The sequence below is a fragment of the Saimiri boliviensis genome, chromosome 8 (assembly GCF_048565385.1).
Source record: "Saimiri boliviensis isolate mSaiBol1 chromosome 8, mSaiBol1.pri, whole genome shotgun sequence".
Classification (NCBI taxonomy): Eukaryota; Metazoa; Chordata; class Mammalia; order Primates; family Cebidae; genus Saimiri; species Saimiri boliviensis.
The window spans coordinates 4,039,426-4,062,755 of record NC_133456.1 but is presented as its reverse complement, the minus strand read 5'-3'; the positions used below and the strand labels follow the sequence as shown (position 1 = coordinate 4,062,755).

Genomic DNA, 23,330 nt, shown 5'->3' with positions numbered 1-23,330 from the left:
AACATAAAGGTTGGTGTGAAGTAATGAGGAAAAAAATGGCCCTTTTAATTTTCTTATTTGAACCCTTGCCTCTCTGTTCCCCAGTTCTGTGACTTTTAGAAAGATACTTAATCTGCCTGCATCTCACTTTTCTTGTTTATAAATGAAAGTAGTAATATCTTTTTTGTTTGCTTTTGAGACAGAGTCTCAATCTGTAGTCCACCTGGAGTGCAGGGGCACGATCTCGGCTCACTGCAACCTCCACCTCCCGGGTTCAATCGATTCTTCTGCCTAAGCCTCTCAGGTAGCTGAGATTACAGGTGCACGCCACCACACTCCACCATGTTGGCCAGTCTGGTCTCGAACCCCTGATCCTAAGTGATCCAACCGCCTTGGCCCCCACAAAGTGCTGGGATTACAGGCATGAGCCACCGCACTTGGCCTAAAGTACTGATAGCTTTATCATAGCTTTAATATTAAGTGAGGGCCTAATGGCAAAAGTATATTTTGGTATATAGTGTATTAGGTGTCTTACTTTTCTTCCTTAGGCTGACATTTTTAAAGGATTTTTAAGTGATAAATAGGCTTCCAGTGCCTCCTGCTGTCCTTTCCATTTTTAAAGAGGGAGGGTTACCCAAGTGATGAAAAGCAAATTTGGTAGGCCAGAAAGTTGGTACCTTTAGTGTTGATTCCAGTATTTTTCTAGTGTCTCAAATCTGCTTTGTCACAAAGAATTTAGTGAGATATATTAGTCCCAATGTCAAGTTGTTTTAGGTAATTTATAGCTATTAATTATAGGCATTACCTAAACCATTTGCCTATGCCTGTGCAATAAAAAAACGCTTTCTTTGATTTAACCCAGACATCCTAGTAACAGTGAGATGGAAAGATAGAATTTTGTCTAGCTGGCCTTTCTCCCCCTTTAAAAAATAATAGCTATATTCACATATAATTAATATACTATAAAATTTACCTTCTAAAGTGTACAATTCAGTGATTTGAGTATAGTATATTCGCAGAGTTATGCAGCCATCACCACGAATTTTAGAATGTTTCATCATCTCAAGAAGAAACCTTGTATCCATTAGTACTCATTCCCCATTCCTACCTGTCACCTCAGCCTTTTGTAAGCACTCATGCTTTTTGTCTGTATAGCTTTGCCTATTCTGGATGTTTCATATAAATTGTGTCATTATAATATATCGATCTTTTGTGACTGACTTCTTTTACTTCACATAATGTTTTAAACGTTCATTCATGTTGTATGTAGCATGTTATCAATATTTCACCCCTTTATTGCCAAATAATATTCAGTTATATGAATGTCTTCCACATTTGTTTATTCGTCCATCACTTGATGGACAGTTGGATTATTTTCCCTTTTTGGCTGTTATGAATAATGTTAATATTTGTGTAGAAGTTTTTGTGGGGACATATGTTTTTAGTTCTCTTGGATATATATTTAGTAGTGCAATTGGCTGAGTCGTATACTAACTTTATGTTTAACATTTTGAGGACCTGAGAAACTCTCTTCCAAAGAGGTTATACCACTTTGCATAGCTGAATTTTAAATCACCTAGTTTTTGGATTCTAATTTCATAAATGTTAAAGGAGTACCTTAGCCAAAATGAGTGGTTTGAATTAATAGGGGAAAAATTCACCTGCCGTAGTTGGCAAAGCTGGAAGCACTTTTTAAAAAAAATATTTCGAATTATTACTATTAATATTTGGCCTTTTTTTTGTTGTTGCAGTTTTATCTTCAAGACACTAAAAGTAGTAATGGTACTTTTATAAATAGCCAGAGATTGAGTCGAGGCTCTGAAGAAAGTCCACCATGTGAAATTCTTTCCGGTGACATTATCCAGTTTGGGGTAGACGTGACAGAGAATACACGGAAAGGTACGGGTATGGATCACCTTTTTTATTACTTATCTTTTAAAGGTTATTTAATATTTTATTCTGTTACTTGACGTTACAAAACATTACATGCTTATGAAAGCAATTTAAATACAGCACTATATGCAGTGAAAAGTTAAAAGTCTTATACTTTCCCTATTGCTCTTCTAAAATTTTAAATTCTGAAATGTTAAGCAGTAATTTATATTCTTCATCACAGTTAGGAAGCAATTGGCTGCAATGACAATATACCCAATCTGGACAAGCTTAAACCACAGGATATTTGTTATTGATAATGAGACTTATTGAGAGATCTGGAGGCAGATAGGTTCATTTGTTTAGCTGACTCAGTGATATCATCAGGGACCCAGGGTCTTACTGTCTCAGTTTCTCATGCTTTTACTTGTTGCTTCATGGTCATAAGATGATGGCTGCAAGCCCCAGGCATCATTTTCCTCACACCAATATCCTAGGCAAGAAGGATGAGGCAGGGACAAAAAGACCTTCTTGTGTAGCTGTCTTTTATGTTGAAAGAACAGTCTTTTGCAGATTCCAGCCAGCAGATTTCTCTTTAGGTCTCACTGGCCACATGGGTAGGTTACATACACAGTTAACTGCAGCTACAAAGAAGTCTGGTAAAGTTACTTAAAATAGTGAAGGGGAGCAAGATCTATGATTGACATAAATCAATTTTTATTTATTCCTTCAGGTTGTATGTGTATTGTTACCCCAAACAAAATTAGAGTTCTCTTAGCAAGAAAGAAGATGGAAAGGCAGTAGAGGTAGGCAGCTAATAGCAGCTATCACAAGTATAAAATAAAATTTAATGTCTCACAATTTTTGAAACTGAATGTTCTTTAGCTAAATAAATGTTGATTGGTCTTTGTTTTTACAATTCAGAAGCTTCCTGCCTCTGCCTAGTTCACTATCTACTTTATGACCACTAAATTGTATAGCTAAATCATAAAACTAAATGGATAGAAACTGTAAGTGTTTAGTTCCATTTTATTAGTTTAATTTGGACAGTGCAATCATTTGGCAAGTTTCTGCTTTCATTTGGCTGAACATATTCTGATCCGGTGATACTGGTTAGAGTCACCAGACTCTGACGTTTTGCATAGTAGAAGTGGTGATGGTGGTGATGATGATGATAATGCTGATGATGCCGGTGTGTGTGTGTCATGTGCATATTTATGCATATACTTTCAGTGCCATTGCAACAGCAGTATAATTTTTAATTTTTTTTTTTTTTTGGCCTCCTCAGAAAGTTAGGGTTTTGTTTTTGTTTTTGTTTTTTGACATGGAGTCTTGCTGTGTCGCCCAGGCTGGAGTGTAGTGGTGCAACCTTGGCTCACTGCAACCTCCGCCTCCTGGGTTCAAGTGATTCTCCTGCCTCAGCCTCCTGAGTAGTTGGGATTACTGGTGTGCACCACCATGCCCAGCTAATTTTTTGAATTTTTAGTAGAAACAAGGTTTCACCATCTTAGTCAGGATGGTCTTGATCTCCTGACTTAGTGATCTGCCTGCCTGCCTTGGCCTCCCAATGTGCTGGGATTACAGGCATGAGCCACCCTGGCCAGAAAGGTCGGTTTTGATATTTGAATTTGAGTAGGGCCAACATCTTAGGAATTTCTATTTACAATTGTAGAGCAAAAAAGAAAGATTTGTATTTTAGTGCAAAATACTGACACTCCTTACTAAGAGAATTCAACTTATATAGTACTATACTGGGAACAGTTACAATAGACACTCCTATATCTGTTGTTGACATATCACACTTCCAAGTCATTTAGCAAACAGTAAACTGAGCTCATTAACCCATAGAAAAGAAGAGAATTTGATTACATTATCTTCATCTCCAAGGAATGTTTGTCTTTTGGTTTGCATTTCCCAAAGAGGATTATTAGGTGTTGATTGATAAAAAGGATGAGGTAACGAAAAATACATTTAAATAATACTTAGTTAAGATAAGTAGGACTTCTTAGAGCCTTTAATATGCTAACATATATGAAGATTTCCAAGGAGGTGGCCATTATTGAATGCAACTCTTTCCAAACTCCTTTCCACTCTTCTTTCCCATCTATCTGTGAGGAATACTCTTCAGAAAATGCTATATATAGAAACCTAGTAAGATGACCCTGAGATTCAAAGTTCTTAGTATAATCTTATTTTAGTAACATTAGATTTTTACAGTTTTCTGTGAAATTTTACCTATCTTTTATGCCAACATTAAGGAGATTAGAGTTTAAAAGACTTTCATTATTTAAAATGTTGTTTCTTTTGATACTTACTGGCTTTAAAAAGTTGATTTCTGTTAAGCATGGGCTCTTGGGATACAGCTGTGTGACCAGTTGAGTATTACCTGTTTAAGGACATACCAGAAAAAAATACAGATTTTTGTTCTATGCTAAACAGTGCTTTGATAAGCTTTTGTATTACTTGGAGAATTCTCCTGAAATTATGCAACACTACTAGAAAACCATTGGATCAAGAAGAAATATCAAAAGGGAAATTTCACACTATATTGTAAAGAGAGGAGACTTTTATGCCAAAATACAGTAAGTAGATAAAAATAATCTTAAATTACATTTGTGTTAAAGAAGAAAGACAATTAAGAAATCTGACACTAATCAGAAGAAATTAGAAATAGAATAAATAAGAGAAGCTGAAGAGGAAAAATAAAAAGCAGAAATTAATGAAACAGTAACAAAAAATTTTACAAGGGATAAACAAACCCAGATGCTGGCTTTTTTTTTTTTTTTTTAATAAAAACAAAACAAACTGTGAACAAGGTAATTAATAAATCTTAATGCATTAAGTTGAAAATACTAGCAAAAATATACAAGATGAGAAATGAGAAAGGAGAAATAAAACACAAATATAGGATATACTAAAAGAATTCTAAGAGAATCTTATATAGCTACCTATGGCAAAGAAAAAAGAAAAAAATAGAGTTTTTTTCTTGATGTTTTTTCTTGATGTTAAATTGATGTTTTCCTAGCACAATTATCCCTATCCCAAGAAGTGGAAAAAAAGACTAAAAAGTTATTAAAGATTCACCATTGAAAAGAAACCAGAAACAGAGGGATTTACAGATGAATTTGATCTTATTTTAAAAACATAAACCCTATGTTATTTAAGTAATTCCAAACATAAAGCTGGAAAGCTCTCAGAATCCTTTAAAGAACATATTATATCAGGCCGGGCGCGGTGGCTCAAGCCTGTAATCCCAGCACTTTGGGAGGCTGAGGCGGGCGGATCACGAGGTCAAGAGATCGAGACCATCCTGCTCAACATGGTGAAACCCCGTCTCTACTAAAAATACAAAAAATTAGCTGGGCATGGTGGCGTGTGCCTGTAATCCCAGCTACTCAGGAGGCTGAGGCAGGAGAATTGCCTGAACCCAGGAGGCGGAGGTTGCGGTGAGCCGAGATCGCGCCATTGCACTCCAGCCTGGGTAACAAGAGTGAAACTCCGTCTCAAAAAAAAAAAAAAAAAAAAAAAAAAAAAAAAAAAAAAAAAGAACATATTATATCATTAATATGAAAATCTGATAAAGATATAGATACAAAAAGGAAAACTATAATTAATTTTATTTATACCAATAAATGAAAAATTTCAATTAAGATACTAGGCCAGGACTTGACACAGTGGCTTATGCCTATAATCCTAGCACTTTGGGAATCTGAGGCAGACAGATTGCTTGAGCCCGGTAGGTTGAATCCAGCCTGGGCAACATGGTGAAACCCCATCTCTACCAAAAATGCAAGAATCAGCTGGGTATGCTGGCACATGCCTGTAGTCCTAGCTACTTGGGAGACTGGGGTTGGAGGATGGTTTGAGCCTGGGAGGCAGAGGTTGTAGGGAGCCATGACCACACCACTGCATTCTAGCCTAAGCAACAGAACCAGACCTTGTCTTTTAAAAAAAAAAAAAAAAAAAAAAAGGCTATTAGGTCAGACATAGTAGCTCACACCTCTAATTCCAGCACTTTGGGAGGCTGAAGTGGAAGGATCCCTTGAGCCCAGGAGTTCAGACCAGCCTGGGCAACATAGGGAAACCCTGTCTCTACCCCAACCTGCCACCCAGTTTTTTTAAAATTAGCTGTGGGCATGTGGCATGCACTTGTCTCATCTACTCCAGAGGCTGAGGTGTAGGGGTCTCACACGGGAATGTTCCCCACAATGAGGTGGGAGGATCACTTCACTTGAACCCAGGAAGTTGAGGCTGCAGTGAGCCCTGATTGTGCCATTGTCTCAAAAAAACAACAAAAATATTAGTAAATTAAATTCAGAAATAAAACTAGAATAAACAACAAAGTAGGGTTTATTCCAGAAATGCCAAGATGATTCAATATCATCTGGCAATCTGTCAACATAATCCACAAACTAAAGTAGGAAGACCATGTAAAGTAGGAAACCATAGTTGTGTCACCAAATAACCAGAGATGTTGAAAAGGCATTTGTTCAAATTTAGGAGTTACCTGTAGTAAACAGAATGAAAAGAAAACTAAGTAAAATAAAAATGTTAAGTAAAATAGAATAAAAATAACAAAATACTATACAGCTGTGAAAATACATGGACTAGATTTCCATATGTAAACAAAGATAAATTTTAAACCTTATCTCAAGCAAATTATGGAAGGATTTGTATGTTTTTCTTTTTTTCTTTTCTTTTCTTTTCTTTTTTTTTTTTTGAGATGGAGTCTTGCTTTGTTTCCCAGGCTGGAATACAGTGGCACGATCTTGGCTCATGGCAACCTCCGCCTCCTGGGTTCAAGCAATTCTCCTGTCTCAGCCTCCCTAGTAGCTGGGACTATAGGTACCCACCACCATGCTCAGCTAATTTTTGTATTATTAGTAGAGATGGGATTTCACCATACTGGTCAGGCTGGTCTCAAACTCTTGACCTCTGGTGATCCACCCACCTTGGCCTCCCAAAGTGCTGGGATTACAGGCATGAGCCACCATACCCGGCCTATATAGTGCTTTTGAATATATTTATAATAAAGTACATTTGTATACATATGAACGATAAATAGTTTGTGAGGATTTATGAAAGGATGTTTTTTGGGATCAGTGTGTATCATACTAAAAACAATGGAAGCATAATTTTAAAACTCCCCATTTTATAGGTATTAAAAATAATAAATTAGAATTATGTGAATTGCAGGGATTTCTATAAGAGATATTGTTGAGTAAAAATACAATCAATTGTTTTAAATAATTTCATTATTTAAAATAGTCTCACCAATCCCTATAAATATATATATATTAGAAATATATTTTATCTAGGTCTTTAATGTGAGTCATCCAGGAATGTGGGTGGGAGGGAGGAAGGAATAGAGGAGAAAAGGGAGCCAAATTAAAAAGAAGAGGTTACTAAAACTGTGATTAAAAAATCACCCAGTATGTAGGATTTTTTATTAGTTTATGTATTTATATAAACTAATTTGTATATATGTAAAAAATTTCAGAAAAAAGAAATATGTAAGATACTGTGTGTGTGTGTGTATCAGGATTTTGTTAAAAAGGTAACATGAGCCTAATGCCACTGAACATAGTTCATATTAGTGTCACTTATATTCTTAGCAATTTAAAACAATCTGTTTTTAAATTTTTTTAAAAATTACAAAGGTGGGGCCTCACTGTGTTACCCAGGCTGGTCTTGAACTCCTGGCCTCAAGCGATCCTCCTGCCTCAGCCTCCCAAAGTGGTGGGATTAAAGACTTGACCCATTGGACCCCACCAACAATCTGATTTTGATGTTTGACTTTCCTTGTATATGGCTTCAAAGAGAAAACTCAATGGTCGGCATATACACATAAGCTGCTCTATATTTATAAAATATGATTGTAAACAAAGAGCTTACATTCTAATAGATTTTTTGAAAGAAAGGAAGGAAGGAAGTGAGAAAGCCAAGGTTTAGCAACCTAACCACTGGCCACTCCTCTTTTTCTGGATCCACAAACTGCTCAAACAATGAGTTTTCTGGGTCACACATCATTATAGTAATCCTCTGTTGCAAAGCTTGGGGCCACTTAGTTCTATGAACATATGTAACTTCAGTCAGCCTATAACTTCAGGTCTCTGTCACCAATATCTTTTCCTTAGTTGAGTCCCTGTGAACAAAGGGCCTATTAAGAACAAGTCAATGGTATATCTTCCTTTGGCTTTGTGCTCCAACTGCACTGAATTACTTTTACTCCCCGTAACAGACCTGGCCTTCAGGCCCTTGTACATGCTGTTTCCTATGCCTAGAAACCTTTCTTGATCCTCAGGGCTGGATGAGGTACCCGCTCCCAGTTGCACCCTGCATTCATCCCTTTAATGTGTTTACCTCCCTCACTAAACTGTAAGCTGTGAAAGAGTAGGAAGTGTGTCTGTCTTCATTGTAGAATCTCCACACACAACCTGGAACATACTGGTTGAATAAATTTTAAAATGTCCCATGAATCTTCATCCATCATTTTTTTTTTTTGTTTTGAGACAGAGTTTTGCTCTTGTTGCCCAAGCTGGGAGTGCAATGGTGCAATCTCCGCTCACTGCAACCTCCACCTCCCGGGTTCAAGCGATTCTCCTGCCTTAGCCTTCTGAGTAGCTGGGATTACAGGTGCACACCACTACACCTGACTAATTTTTGTATTTTTAGGAGAGACAGGGTTTCACCATGTTGGCCAGGCTGGTCTTGAACTCCTGACCGCAGGTAATCTGCCCGCCTCAGCCTTCCAAAGTGCTGGGATTACAAGCATGAGCCACCATGGCTGGACCATCGATCATTTTACCAAAGTGTTTCTACCACCTTATCTCAAGATATTTACAAACTTCTTCCTAATTTCCAGAGGCTCAACGTGAGAATTGGTAATCAGCAACCATCTTGTTTGTTACCAACTACCCCTCCTTAACCTGTCTTTAATTTTTTCATTCTGTAAAATGGGAATCATGATCCTACTACTTCAAAGGATTATGGTACAATGTTGAATGTTTACAATGTGTCACAGTGTTCAATGTCAACATTGAAAGCTTATATATAAGGTGCTCAGTTCAAGACCAGATACTATTATTATTACTAAGCTCTTGCTAACCATTTGTATAATCTTTGCATCAAATTTGCCCCTCTTTCTCGGTAGCTTTAGCCCTAGGCTCCTTTACCTGTCCTTTGGAACTCATCATTGGCCATTTCAAAGATATTCTCACCAGCTTCACTTTGCCAGCTCCTAGGGAAAATCACAAAGTTGATTTCAGCACAGACTGCCAAATTTATCGGGTTAACTAAGGGAGTCTTCCTGATGGCATGGCAGTCTTCTTTTGTTCATTTTAAAAATGGATTCTCAACCCAGGCTATGCATTGGAATTATCTGCAGAGCTTTATAAAACTGCAGATGCTTGAGTTCTACCCTTTAGTCCTAAGAAGGAACATTGCTAGCTAGGTATGGGGCCTGTAATACAGATTTAAGAACCCTGCTTAGTTATGCTCCTAGCAGCAACTGTTTTATATGCCTTCCCTGGTCCCTAAATCCCAAGTTTCCCTTCTAGCTTTATCTGCTGTTAATCCATTCCTACTAATTCTATACCTGTATTTTCAGCTACTTCTGGTTATTCCCACTTGAATGTTCTGCTCTTGCCTTATAAATACTCTGTACAAAGCTTAATTCTCCTTCAAACTGTTTTGCTGACTTCCCAACTTCTTTGATTGCTCCATCATTTTCCCAAACGCTCTAGCTCAGAATCTTGGTGTATTTTCTGAATCCTGTGTCTTCCTTACCTCTAATAGTCTTATATATAGACCATTTACCTCCTTTTCTTGTTATTTCCTGTTTTTTCCTGCTGCTACTCTGCAGTAGTTCTGTTTACTCCAGTAAAATACATCATACTGGCCATCATACTCTGCCAACCCACTGCCTCCAGAATATTCTTTTTTTTTTTTTTTTTTTTTTTTTTTTGACAGAGTCTCACTCTGTCTCTCAGGCTAGAGTGTAGTGGGGTGATCTTGGCTCACTACAACCTCTGCTTCCCAGGTTGAAGTCATTCTCCTGCTTTGGCCTCCCAAGTAGTTGGGATTGCAGGCATGCATCATCATGCCCAGCTAATTTTTGTATTTTTAGTAGAGTTGGGGTTTCACCATGTTGGCCAGGCTGATCTTGAACTCCTTTCAAGTGGTCATTCTGCCTCGGCCTCCCAAAGTGCTGGGATTACCAGCATGAACCACTGTGCCTAGCCAGAATATTCTTCTATTACAACTTTATTTCATTTTCCTGCTTTTAGAAACCTTAATGCTTATACATTGAGGCCCTCAAAAATGTAGTCTCAGTTTAACCTTTTGATTTTATTTCCCACTACTCATCTTAATTAATGTTAAACTGGATTATTTAGAGGTAAGATAGTATACAGAAAATAATTCTTTGAATCCTTGCTCTACCACTTACCAGATATGGGCTATCAAGCAAGTTACTTTAACTTCTTTGACCTTAGTTGCCTCATCTGTAAAATAGCACATAGTGATGACTATTTATGTGGTTATTCATAAGTAGTTAACATATGTAGTGTTATTAGCATGGGGGCCTGGCACCCAAAGGACCTTGCAATGTAGGTTCTTTACATTCTGTTTTCTCCAGTTGTCCTTCTTACCTATGCATTCTCTCGCTTCCTTTTCTTTTCTGTTTTTTTTTTTGTTGTTGTTGTTGTTGTTCATACCATTCTCTCTGCTTGTCCTTCCATTTCCAGCTTTAGAATCCTATTCTTTTTTTAAAAAACATTGAAACTTTTTTCATAAAATCTTCTCCTGCCCTTGCCTATTCCAAGTTCCCATAGTAGTCTTTTGTACCTCTTGGTAGCATTTGTGGCTTTTTTTTTTTTTTTTGCCCTTTGTTGTTATGTTAGTTATTTTTGGTTTGTTGTCCCTACATTGAAATGTCTTCAAAAATAGGGACCTTGTCATAATCATCTTGGTTTTCCCCAGAATTCTCAGCATACTTTGTACCCAGCAGGTTCTCAGTCAGTATTTATTGAACAAACAGGTAGAAGCAGAATACCACTACTTCTTATGGGAGAGACAAAAAATAAGGCAGTGAGCAATATTACTGCATAGTATGCTAGAGAAGTAAAGTAGTCAGTGAATCTCCGTTACCAGAGAAAGGATTTCTCTCACCAAATAAGTAGGTAGACCCCTTGGAGAAATAGCTGACTCTGAGTCTAGGGCAATAAATGTAAAAACTGGGCCTAGAAGATTTTGTCATGCCTAAAAGCAATGAAGCTAACTCAGGCTGGCATTCTGTCAAAAGAACTCCTAGGAGTTAATGTGAATGAGTCCCCATGGGTCAAAGATGAACAACTTGAACATCAAATAATAATAATGACAGCAATGGATTGAATGTATATGCAATATTCAAATCTACATGCTTATAATCATATTAAAAATAAAAGTTTTTTTAAAAAAGAAAAAGATTTGATTCCATTTGGAAGAATTTAGGAAATATTTGTCATTCTGAAAACAGGTAAATAAAGAAAAAAAATAAAGTATCCTGCCTTTCCTGTTATAATTATACCTGAGGTAAACAAATAGTTGAAGAGAAAAAGTTTTTTGATAACTGAACTACAGCTCACAAATGAAGACACAATGATACAGAATATCAATTTTTAAAAGATTAGAATTAAGAATACTTGTATATTCAGCTAACTTTCCTGTGTCTTTTCTGACTTAAAAAAAAGGCCATGAGAATTAAAAGCTTTATGAAGCAAAAAATTAGGGATTGAAAGTTCTTGCAACTGTTTTGCAGTGGTGTCCCTTATCTGAAATGCTTGGACAAGAAATGTTTTGGACTTTTTTTGGATTTTAGAATATTTGTATATACCTAATGGGGACTGGGTGACCCATGTCTAAACAAATTCATTAATGTTATACACATAGCCTGAAGGTAATTTTATACATTTTGAAATAATTTTGTGCATGAAACAAAGTTTTGACTACTACCTGTAACATATCTGGTGTGGAATATCTGCTTGTTGGTGCTCATAAAATTTCAAATTTTGGCACATTTCGGATTTTGCATTTTTGGATGAGGGACACTCAACTTGTACCTTAGAAAAAGCAGTTAAAGCAAATAATCTCCAAGTGTAGAAATGTTAACACCTCTCCTTTAGGCTTCGATTATGATATTTCTTGGGTTTTTATAGTTTTATGCATTGTTCTTCCTGTTGCTGCCAATCATTTCAAGAGATCTTTCAAACTACTCTTAAGTATACAGTAGTGTTGACCTTCCTACTCATTGTAAGAATGGAGATAAAACCAAACTATACCATACCTTAAAACTTTCAGTCTCCCAGTCCAGAGCCTCAAACAGGTTTTAAACTTACCAGCATGAACCCAGGTCCTTTAAGTGGTGTTTGTGTGAATTATAGAGGAATATAGGCTCATGTGGCTCATGTGTGTAATGGCAGCACTTTGGGAGACCGAGGCAGGCGGATCACTTGAGGTCAGGAATTCAAGACCAACCTGGCCAATATGGTGAAACCCCGTCTCTACAGAAATACAAAAAATTAGTCCAGCATCGTGGCAAGCCCCTGTAGTCCCAGCTACTCAGGAGGTGGAAGTTGTAGTGAACCGAGATCACACCACTACTGCACTCCAACCTGGGTGACAGAGCAAGACTCGATCTCAAAAACACACAAACAAAAAGATTATAGAGGAGCCGGGTGCGGTGGCTCATGCCTGTAATCCCAGCACTTTGGGAGGCCGAGACGGGTGGATCACGAGGTCAAGAGATCGAGACCATCCTGGTCAACATGGTGAAACCCTGTCTCTACTAAAAATACAAAAAATTAGCTGGGCATGGTGGTACGTGCCTGTAATCCCAGCTACTCAGGAGGCTGAGGCAGGAGAATTGCCTGAACCCAGGAGGCGGAGGTTGCGGTGAGCCGAGATTGCCATTGCACTCCAGCCTGGGTAACAGGAGTGAAACTCCGTCTCAAAAAAAAAAAAAAAAAAGAAAAAAATATTATAGAGGAATATAGATTATAGAGGAAAAATAAAACAGACAAATGGCAGTCAGCATGTGTAGTCTTAACTCTGATTTTTAATAGTCTCATATTTAGAGCAGGTAATTGTGGGTTGTTCTTCTACCTTGCTTCCTTGATTCAGACACACCTGATTTTCATGTTTTAACATTTCTGAAGTTTGCATGTGGCTTGTAATGCATGTATGTATTTAATGGGGCGGTGCTCCCAGGTTCCCCCGTCATCCCTGAGAAGCTGTTTGAATTGTGTGTTTTACAATCCATTTTATCTTCAAATCTTGGAATATGGTAATAAATAATCTTCCTGGGTGATTTTTTTTTGCAAAATCTGTCTTAAAAGTGTTTCTTAGAATGCTTTAGAGCAGAATTTTCCAAAGTATTTTCTTTATAATATTAGTTCCTACGTGTTTTCTATAAAGGTGGAAGTGGGACGCTTGTAAGTTTGGAAAATACATCTTGCTTTCAGAGCTTCATGAAGGACAAAAACTCTTTAGGCTCCTAGAAAGCCCATGGTTTAAAAAACAAACAACTCTTTAAATCTCTTTAAAATTAAAGATTTCCCAAACTCATCAGACCCTCGGATCCTTTTCTGTAACACTTGCTAGCATTTTGGGAAACGCTGCTATGTATAACTGATTAATATGAGTGTTAGAACAAAACGTTTTCATCAGGTTGCTTTAATTACTTGCCTGTTGCAAATCAAAAGTTAACATGTCTATGCATGTTTATATCTAGTTGTCATGAGAATTACTTCAAAGGCATGGTTAACTGGACTAGGTTGTCAACCTAGTCAGCTTTGTCAGACATGGGTTGTTTTTGTTTTTTAAACTGCCTTCAGTTGTGCAGTAACTCTGTACTGCCCAGTCAGTAGTAGCCCTATTATCTTTAGATTTGTGCATCAGCTCATTTGCTGAACTTCAGTGTAATGTGTCTGAACGACAGAATTACTGATGTAGTATATATTAGTAATATGTACTACAGAATTACTGACGTAGTATATCACAGGTTGTCACCTCTGGCAATTGTTTTATTCTATAACTTGTTCTACCTATATTTCTTTTTAAAAAACAACTTTATTACCAAATTAAAATGTAGGTATTGCTGGATCTTTATGTTGTGTTGTGTTCCTGTATTTATTATAGGCTATTCATAGTAAATCTCTCGGGGAGCAATCCTCTAGAAATTCATTTATCATAAGAGAGATAAATCTGTCTCTCCTTTCTTTTGCTTGGGAAAGGAGAAAGTTAGGTGGTTCCTACAAATAGAGATGAACCCTAATGTCTTAAAGTAAGAAACATCTTTGCACAGGAGTAATGGGAGCTACAAAATACTAAGCAGGCATGTTCCTCAACGTCTTCAGTAAAATACTTTCTGTACCAGATGACTCTGCTGAGTATACAGGTTTTTAAATTGAGAAGCAGATAATCCTTAACGCCCTCAAAGAGTTGAATCTAATTGGTGAGACAACAGTTTCTGTAATTGATAAATATTCACAATGCAGTGTGTTTAATGTTTTAAGAAATAGATACAGGAGACTCTGTGGACATCTTTACTCAGATTGAGCTTTGGTGAAGAAATTAGAAAATCTGAGCCTGGAGACTCAGTAGCACATGGTCATGCAGGCAATGTTTTTCTTTTTGAGACAGTGTCTTGCCCAGGCTGAAGTGCTGTAGCGTGATCATGAGTCACTGCAACCTTGAACTCCTGGGCTCAAGCCATCCCCCGACCTTAGTCCCCAAGTAGCTGGGTACAGGTGTGTACCACCCCCACCCAGCTAATTTTGAAATTTTTTTTGTAGACACAGGGTCTTGCTGTGTTGCCCAAGCTGCGTTCAAGTGATCCTCCCACCTCAGTCTCCCAAAGTACAGGGATTACAGGTGTGAGACACTGTGCCCTGCCAAATTGATGGTTCTTGATCTGTGTTAGCACTTTTTATATAATCAATTAGTAATGAAAATTAATATTGAATACATGGTGTTAAATTCCTTAATTTTAACGTGCATTTCCAGATGACAGTCGTATTACTCCATGTTTATAATATCTTGATGCTTCGTGAGTGTGATCAGTTAATAAGTTACCCCCAAATGCATTAGCCCTGTTCTTTTTTTTTTTCTTGGGATGGAATCTCGCTGTCACCCAGGCTGGAGTACAGTGGCATGATCTCAGCTTACTGCAACTTCTACGTCCCAGGTTCAAGCAATTCTGCCTGCCTCAGCCTCCTGAGTAGCTGGGATTACAGGCACCCACCACCACACCTGTCTAATTTTTTTGTTTTTTCTGGGACGGAATCTCGCTTTGTTGCCCAGGCTGGAGTGGGCTGGAGTACAGTGGCATGATCTTGTCTCACGGCAACCTCTGCCTCCCCAGCTTAAGTGATTCTCCCACCTCAGCCTTCTGGATATCTGGGATTACAGGCACCCACCACCATGCCCAGCTAATTTTTGTATTTTTAATAGAGACAGGGTTTCACCATGTTGGTCAGGCTGGTTTCAAACCCCTGACCTCAGGTGATCTGCCCACCTCACCCTTCCCAAGTGCTAGAATTAGAGGTGTGAGCCACTGTGCCTTGCCTAATTTTTGCATTTTAAGTAGAGAGGTTCTGCCATGTGTTCAAGGGTGGTCCCCAACTCCTGACCTCAGGTGATCTGCCTGCCTTGGCCTACCAAAATGCTAGGATTACAGGCGTGAGCAATCATGCCCAGCCTAAGTTTTTTATTTTTAGTAGAGGAGTTTTAGTTTTGTTTGCCAGGCTGGTCTCAAACTCCTGACCTCAGGTGATCCACCCACCCCAGCCTCCTATAATACTGGAATTACAGGCGTGAGCCGCCATGCCTGGCCATCATTAGCTCTATTATTAAAATTCAGTTTTGTTCAAGTATAATTTACTTATAATACCAATTTTACATGTACAGTTCAGTGAGTTTTGACACATATATACAGTCTCATAACCACCACTCCTCTAATCATTATGTAGTGTATTTTCATCAACCTGTATTAGTCTTTAATCAGAACTTAGTGAAATAAATAATTCTTTGAATTGTGGAAAATGTAATATTTCACTAATAATGTATTAGTGAAATAAATAATTATTTGAATCCTGGAAAAGGAGAGGTATGAAGTTTTATATTTTTAAACAATTATTTGTTAAGCATGTTATTTGTTTGTTTCAACCAGTTACCCATGGGTGTATTGTTTCTACAATAAAACTTTTTCTACCGGATGGTATGGAAGCCCGGCTCCGCTCAGAGTGAGTATAATTTAGTACTGTGAAGTTTTTGGATTAATTCCCTTGGTTAATAATATTTTAGATGACGGCATACTGCTAAAATGTGCTTCAAGATTATTTAAGTTATGTTATAAAATTGATTAGCGCTTTTTGGAATATAATACAATTAAGTTTAAATTGTTTTAGTTGCAATTATAGTAAATAATGTATCAGAGGCAAAAGATTATTTTGTTTCCAAATTTAATTTATATTTTGATGGATATTTTTTTTTTTACAATGTTTCAAGTCTATAAGTTACTGGTAAGTGATAGCTTTGTTCCTTTTTATTTTCCTTTACTATAGGACTTCTTAAACTGTGATCACTTCTGGTGTTAATGCCAGCGTCACAATCTCACAATTTTATAAGACCTTGAAGATATAAATACAGTTAGCAGCTTATTTTGGTGGGAGTTTTTTGAAGATTTTTCCCAATGTCATGTTTATTTTTTGTATGAAGCACTGTAAAAATCATTTAGAGGCAGATACTTGAAAGGGAAAAATTAACCATAAAATCTAAATTTTAAAAGCATATAGATGTACATTTTTATCTTGGGCTTTTTAGAGATTAGTATTATGAAGTGTTGAAGGGAGTTGAGCAATCTTTAAACTTCGGCATTTTTTATTTGTGGGGAAAGCCTTGAATATGGTAGAAGCTTGTTTTTATACCCAACATAGTATTTTCCTCTCTTTTAAAAACAGAGGCAATGATCAGAGGGTAGGAGGTTAAGAGAAGTAATAAATTGAAGGAAAAGTAGAGCATTGAATAGGAAATCAAGAAAGAAAGATGAAGCAGAGAGAGGCCCTCCCATTACTGTGTTAGTCTGTGCCTTCATTAGAATCATTTATTTTATGCTTGTTGGAAGTCCCTTACTTTTGTTTGTTTGTTTACTTTTAAGGGTATATGAAGCAAAACAGCAAAGATTTTAAAACATTTTAATTCATTTTTCTTTTTCCTTTTTTTTTTTCTTTTTGGTACTTGGCATATGAAGTAATATTTTAAATTTAAAACATTATTTTCTATTTTCAACTACAGCTTAATTATTAAAATTAAACCTGAGGACGTTTGATATAACTTAGCTTTTAAGATCAAGAGTTAAGGTTTTATAAGTAACTAACTTAATCAACTAATGAAATATTGCTTCTTAAAGACTTTGATGTTTGTATTTGATAATGAGATTTTTCTTCCATGAAGTTGAAAACTTCGAACAGTTACATAAGGAATCATCTGTGTTCTCAGGTTCCATCTAGTAGAACTTGTGAATTTTTTCAAAGTTGGTTGCAATGTATCATGTCTCTATCCTTCTTGTTTCTCTAATTCTTTTCATCCTTGCCCATTTCCTTCTCATTGTTTGCCCTTATATGGTTAAATATTAGTATCACTTAAATTTTTGCTGCCAGTTTAGTTGTACATAATCTAACTTTCTGGAGAAAATGAATTTTGAACAAGCAATTCTCCAGTGATAGAAGAAGATCAGAATGGCCTTTGCAAGTGGGTAGTCCAGTTTAAAGCCTGACTCCACTTGTTCTGTGACTTGATCAGGCCACATTTTTCTTATTTGAAATATGAAAATGATAGTACTTATTGAGCAGTAATTTTATGAGAATTAAACAAGATTTAGTACTTAAAGAAGTTGGCATAGTGCTTGACATATAATAAGCACACGATAAACGTCAGCTGTTTATCACTGTAAACTAATTTTTAAAAGCAATGAAGATGCTTTTGGGTGTGTCAGAAAGCCTAGAGTTTAAGGTCCATTATGTATATAGCATTTAGTGCTTTTAAGAACTTTAGAAGGTGGTACTCAGCAAATTGATTTTTTTCCTTCCTTGATTTCTTTCTTTCTTCTTGAAGGAAAATTTGTATTGTTTTAATTATTTTTAAATGTATGAAACTCAACAGTGTACAAAAAACTCAACAGTGTACATTTAACCCAGTTTCATGGCAAGTTCTGTAGCCTTTGCCTTTTTGAGCTTGGCGATGCGAGCCACAGACTTGGGACCCAGGACCTTGCCTCTCCAGTGATGGCGGATCTCATCATATGTCATTGTAATTGGTGCAGAGAGCTTCCACCAGCTTAGCCAAAGCACCTTTGTCTTCCGAGTTAACCTGTGTGAGGGTGACAGTGGTGCAGGTCTTCCTGTGGACTAGACGTCCCAGTCTTGCCTTCCCCTTGATAATGCAGTAAGGGACTCCCATTTTACGACACAGGGCAGGCAAGAAGACAACCAGCTCAACGGGATCCATGTCGTGTGCAGTCACCACCAGCTGAGCTTTCTTGTTCTCAACCAAGGTGGTGACGGTGTTAACTCCTGCTTGAAGGACAGGTGGTCTCATAGTGGGGATGTCCCCTTTGCCAGCCGCTTTCTTCTCGGCCTGGGCCAACAGCCTCTGCTTCTTCTCTTCCTTTGTCTCTGGTCTATACTTGTGGGCCAGCTTAAGCAGTTGAATAGCTGTTTGGTGGTCCAGGGCCTGGGCAAACTGGTTAATTGCAAGAGGCACTTTTAGCCACTTATAGAGGTTGGCTCTCTGCTGCTGCAACCTGATGTAGTGGGACCATTTCACAAAGCGGTGAGGTCTCTTTTGGGCTGGATATCCTGTCTAATGCCGAAATTCTTAGGCATTTTCTCAAACAGAGGATTTGCTACTTTCTTAGCCTCCTTCATCTTCACAACAGCAGGGGCCAGAGCCACCTTCTTCCCCTTGGCCTTCTTTCTTTTCAGCATCTTGGGCGGCGGGAAGAGAGAGCTTTTTTTTTTTTTTCTTTTTAGACAAAGTTTCACTCTTGTTGCCCAGGCCAGAGTGCAGTGGGACTATCTCAGCTCACCATGACCTCTGCTTCCCAGGTTCAAGTGATTCTCCTGCCTCAGCCTCCTGAGTAGTTGGGATTATAGGCATGTGCTGAAACACCTGGCTAATTTTGTACTTTTAGTAGGGATGGGGTTTCTCCATGTTGGTCAGACTGGTCTCGAACTCCTAACCTCAGGTGTTTCACCCATCTTGGCCTCCCAAAGTGCTGGGATTACAGGCATGAACCACCTCAGCCGGCACTCTTCCTTGATTTTTATTACATTACGCAAATAATTTTCTTTTTCTTTTTCTTTTTGAAGACAGTCTAGTTCTGTTGTCCACGTTGGAGTGCAGTGCTGCAATCTCGGCTCACTGCAACTACCACCTCCCGGGTTCAAGCAATTCTTGTGCCTCAGCCTCCTGAGCAGCTGGGACTACAGGTGCACACCACCACGCCCGGCTAATTTTTTTGTACTTTTAGTAGATATGGGGTTTCACCATGTTGCCCATGCTGGTCTCAAACTCCTAAGCTCAGGCAGTCCGCCCACCTTAGCATTCCAAAGTGCTAGGATTACAGGCCTGAGTCACTGTGCCTGACCAATAATTTTTTAATGATTAGAAACAGATGCAGTGGCTCACAACTGTGATCCCAGCACTTTGGGAGACCGAGGTGGGTAGATCACCAGGTCAGGAGAGCAAGACCATCCTGGCCAACATGGTGAAACCCCATCTCTGTTAAAAGTACAAAAATTAGCTGAGCATGGTGGTGTGTGCCTGTAATCCCAGCTCCTCAGGGGGCTGAGGAAGGAGAATTGTTTGAATTCAGGAGGCAGAGGCTGCAGTGAGCTGAGATTGCACCACTGCACTTCTGCCTGGCGACAGAGCAAGACTCCATCTCAAAAAAAGAAAGAAAGAGGCCGGACGTGGTGGCTCACGCCTGTAATCCAAGCACTTTGGAGGCCAAGGCTGGAGGATCACCTGAGGTCGGGAGTTCAAGACCAGCCTGACCAACATGGTGAAACCCCATCTTAAAAAAAATTAAAATTAAAAAAAAATTTTTTTTTTAAAGAAAAAGAAAGAAAGAAAGGTGGGGGGGGCAGCAAATAACTCTTTTCTTTCCTTTTCTTCTTTTCTCTTTTCTTTTCAATAGTCTTGCTTTCGTCATCCAGGCTGGAGTGCAGTGGCATGATTTCAGCTCACTGTAGCCTCCGCCTCCCAGGTTTTCGTGATTCTTCTAGCTCAGCCTCCCAAGTATTTGGGATTTCAGGGAGGCACCACCACACCCAGCTAATTTTTTTTTTTTTTTTTTTAGACAGAGTTTTACTTTCATTGCCCATGCTGGAGTGCAATGGCACTATCTCCACTCACTGCAACCTCTGCCTCCCAGGTTCAAGTGATTCTCCTACCTAAGCCTCCCAAGTAGCTGGGATTACAGGCATGCGCCACCATGCTCTACTAATTTTGTATTTTTAGTAGAGATGGGGTTTTTCCATGTTGGCCAGGCTGGTCTTAGACTCCTGACCTCAGGTGATCCTCCTCAGCCTCCCAAAGTGCTGAGATTACAGGCGTGAGCTGCTGTGCCTGGCCTAATAATTTTCTAATGATTAGAAACAGAGAAGCCTGGCACAGGTGGCTTGTGCCTATAATTCCAGCACTTTGGGACTCCGAGGCAGACAGATTGCCTGAGTTCAGGAGTTTGAGACCAGCCTGGGCAACAGGGCTAAAACCCATCTCTACTAAAAATACAAAATATTAGCCAGGCATGGTGGTGAGAGCCTGCAGTCCCACCTGCTTGGGAGGCTGAGGCACAAGAACATCTTGAACCTGGGAGTTGGAGGTTGCAGTGAGCTGAAATCAGGCCACTTCACTCCAGCCTGGGTGGCAGAGTGAGATTGTCTCCAAAATAAAAAATGTTATAAAAAGAAACAGAGAAATTGCATATAATCCCACTACTGTAACACTAAATATTTTCATTTTCACATTGCTTTGTTATGATTTTTATATGCATATGAACTTTTTTCATACCAAAATATACCTATATCCAGGGTACTTTTTATAAAATACAAATGTACATCACTTATGGAATGTGTTGCTGGATTTTTAGCCCTTTGTTTATTAATGAGATTGTTAGGAGAACAGAAGATTTTATACTTGGGTCACTAAGAAAGGTGAATTTTTTACCAAAAAAAAAAAAAAAAAATCTCTGTTATACCATTTGTTTCTATTTAGACTTTTTTTTTTTTTTTGGAGATAGAGTCTTGCCGTGTTGCCCAGGCTGGCGTGCAGTGGTGCAATCTTGGCTCACTGCAACCTCTGCCTCCCAGGTTCAAGTGATTCTCCTGCCTCAGCCTCCTGAGTAGCTGGGATTACAGGTGCCTGCCACCACACCTGGCTAATTTTTGTATTTTTAGTAGAAATAGGTTTCACCATGTTGGCCAGGCTGGTCTCAAGCTCCTAACCTCCCGCATTTAGACATTCTTAAGTTCATTTTACTGTATGTGTGTATCTGCAGAGAAAAGAATATATCTTTGTAACTCTACAATGGTTATTTCTGAGTGCTGGCATTGAGTAATTTTTATTTCCTCATGATTTACTTCACACATTTTCCATAATCAATAATTATTATAGTAAAAAAATAAATTCTTGTTTAAAATGCCTATTTCAATTTTCTGGAGTAGAGAAGGAAAACTAAAGTTGTATGTAATTTTAAAAAAATCTTTACTAGCCACCAACTTTGTTAGGGCCTTGTGATGGGCTTTGGGGATATAGAGGTGAATAGGTCATAGTTCCTGAGAGCACAGATATATAATCAAAAAGAACAGTAACATGTATATAGACTCAAATCTGTATCATGGGTGCTCAGAAGGGCGGTAAGTGTTGGTACTTAATATTCCATTTTATTTGGCATTTTAGTGTATTTGTGACTATTTGAATTAGACCACTTCTTACAGTGTTTGCAGTTATTAGGGTGGAATCAAAATTATTCCTATTTTTAACTCACGTCTGACAGCAGCTTACACATGATTAATCCATTGAATTTAAGAACTTTACCCAGTCAACCTTCAAGCTAGTCATTGCAAGATTGGCCTCTAGGATGTGGAATGATTAGCAGCTAGTGAAGTCATACATGGTAGCCTTGCTTTGGGTCCCCTATACTAACCCCCAACACACATAATGGTATCTTACAGGGCCTTGTAAAATAGGGACTCTGGCTTCCTTACCTGCTCTATTCTCATGAGAGTAATCGTAGTGATCAAGTCCTATGTCCAAAGCACTACTTTAAGCTCTTTATTCATATCAACACGTTTAATACTCCCAATAACTCCATGGAATTTGTTGTATGATTACCTCCCATTTTATTCATGAGGAAGCTGAGACCTATATTGATTAGCAATTTGCCTTTCGGCTGGTGAGTAGAGCTAGAATTTGGACCCAGTATAGTTTCTGAGCTGCTATACTACCTTTTTGTCAGCAGTAGTTAATCAGGCTAAACAGACAACTAATACCAATTAAATATATCTGTTTAATGTTTTAAAGTGTTATACTGAGTTCAGTTTCACACATACATCTAAGTTTTCAGTTAGTTTCTGAGGTGGCTGGGTGGAGAAGAGGAGTAATAGTGTTTTGATTAAAGTTATTCTTCACTGGTACAAGTTTCCAAATTATAACCTAGCTTTCCAGAACTTTGCTTTTTAAGGCTTTCTATATAGGAATGTTTAATTTTAAAAGAATGTAGTTTACATATTTCAAAATTGAAAATGGATAATTTTTTTTTTTCTTTTTTTTGAGACGGAGTCTCTCACTTGGTTGCCTAGGCTGGAGTACAGTGGCACGATCTTGGCTCACTACAACTTCCACCTCTCAGGTTCAAGTGATTCTCGTGCTTCAGCCTCCCAAGGAACTGGGACTAAAGTCATGTGCCACCATAACCACCTAATTTTTTTGAATTTTTAGTAGAAACAGGGTTTCATTGTGTTGGTCAGGCTCATCTCAAACTGCTGACCTCAGGTGCAGGTGATCCTCCCCCCTTAGCCTCCCGAAGTGCTGGTATTACAGGCATGAGCCACTGCACCTATCCAAAAATGGATAAAGAGTACTCTTTTTCTGTATAGAAATTCTTATAATCAGGTAATTCATCACAGCCCTCAAAAAGTAGTGGGTCTTCAAAGAGCATTTAATACATTTTGGATTTGAAATTTGTTTTTAGAAATATATCGATGTGTAAAAGATAAGTTTATATATTTATTTTTGTTTTCTAAGAACTGTATACATTTATGAAGGATTGAAAAAATTCACATTCTTTTAATTATATGAAGACAAATGTATAATCTTTGTGGTGTAAGATATTCTGGTACTCTCATACTCTGTTTCCTCTATTGTCCGGATATTAG

The 23,330-nt window shown here is 38.0% G+C and overlaps 1 protein-coding gene across 33 annotated transcripts in view; it reads left to right on the top strand.

The window, feature by feature from the left end:
- SLMAP (sarcolemma associated protein) overlaps positions 1-23,330 on the top strand; it is a 172,236-nt gene that overhangs the window by 63,729 nt on the left and 85,177 nt on the right. For 21 of the 33 annotated variants that reach the window (XM_074403613.1, XM_039477326.2, XM_003936528.4 and 18 more), the window contains exons 3-4: positions 1,731-1,878; positions 16,061-16,133. In XM_074403613.1, the coding sequence (XP_074259714.1) occupies positions 1,731-1,878; positions 16,061-16,133 (221 nt within the window). Of the gene's footprint in view, positions 1-1,730; positions 1,885-16,060; positions 16,134-23,330 lie in introns of all 33 variants that reach the window. The other 12 variants (XM_010346995.3, XM_010346989.3, XM_010346991.3 and 9 more) reach the window with 1 other exon arrangement.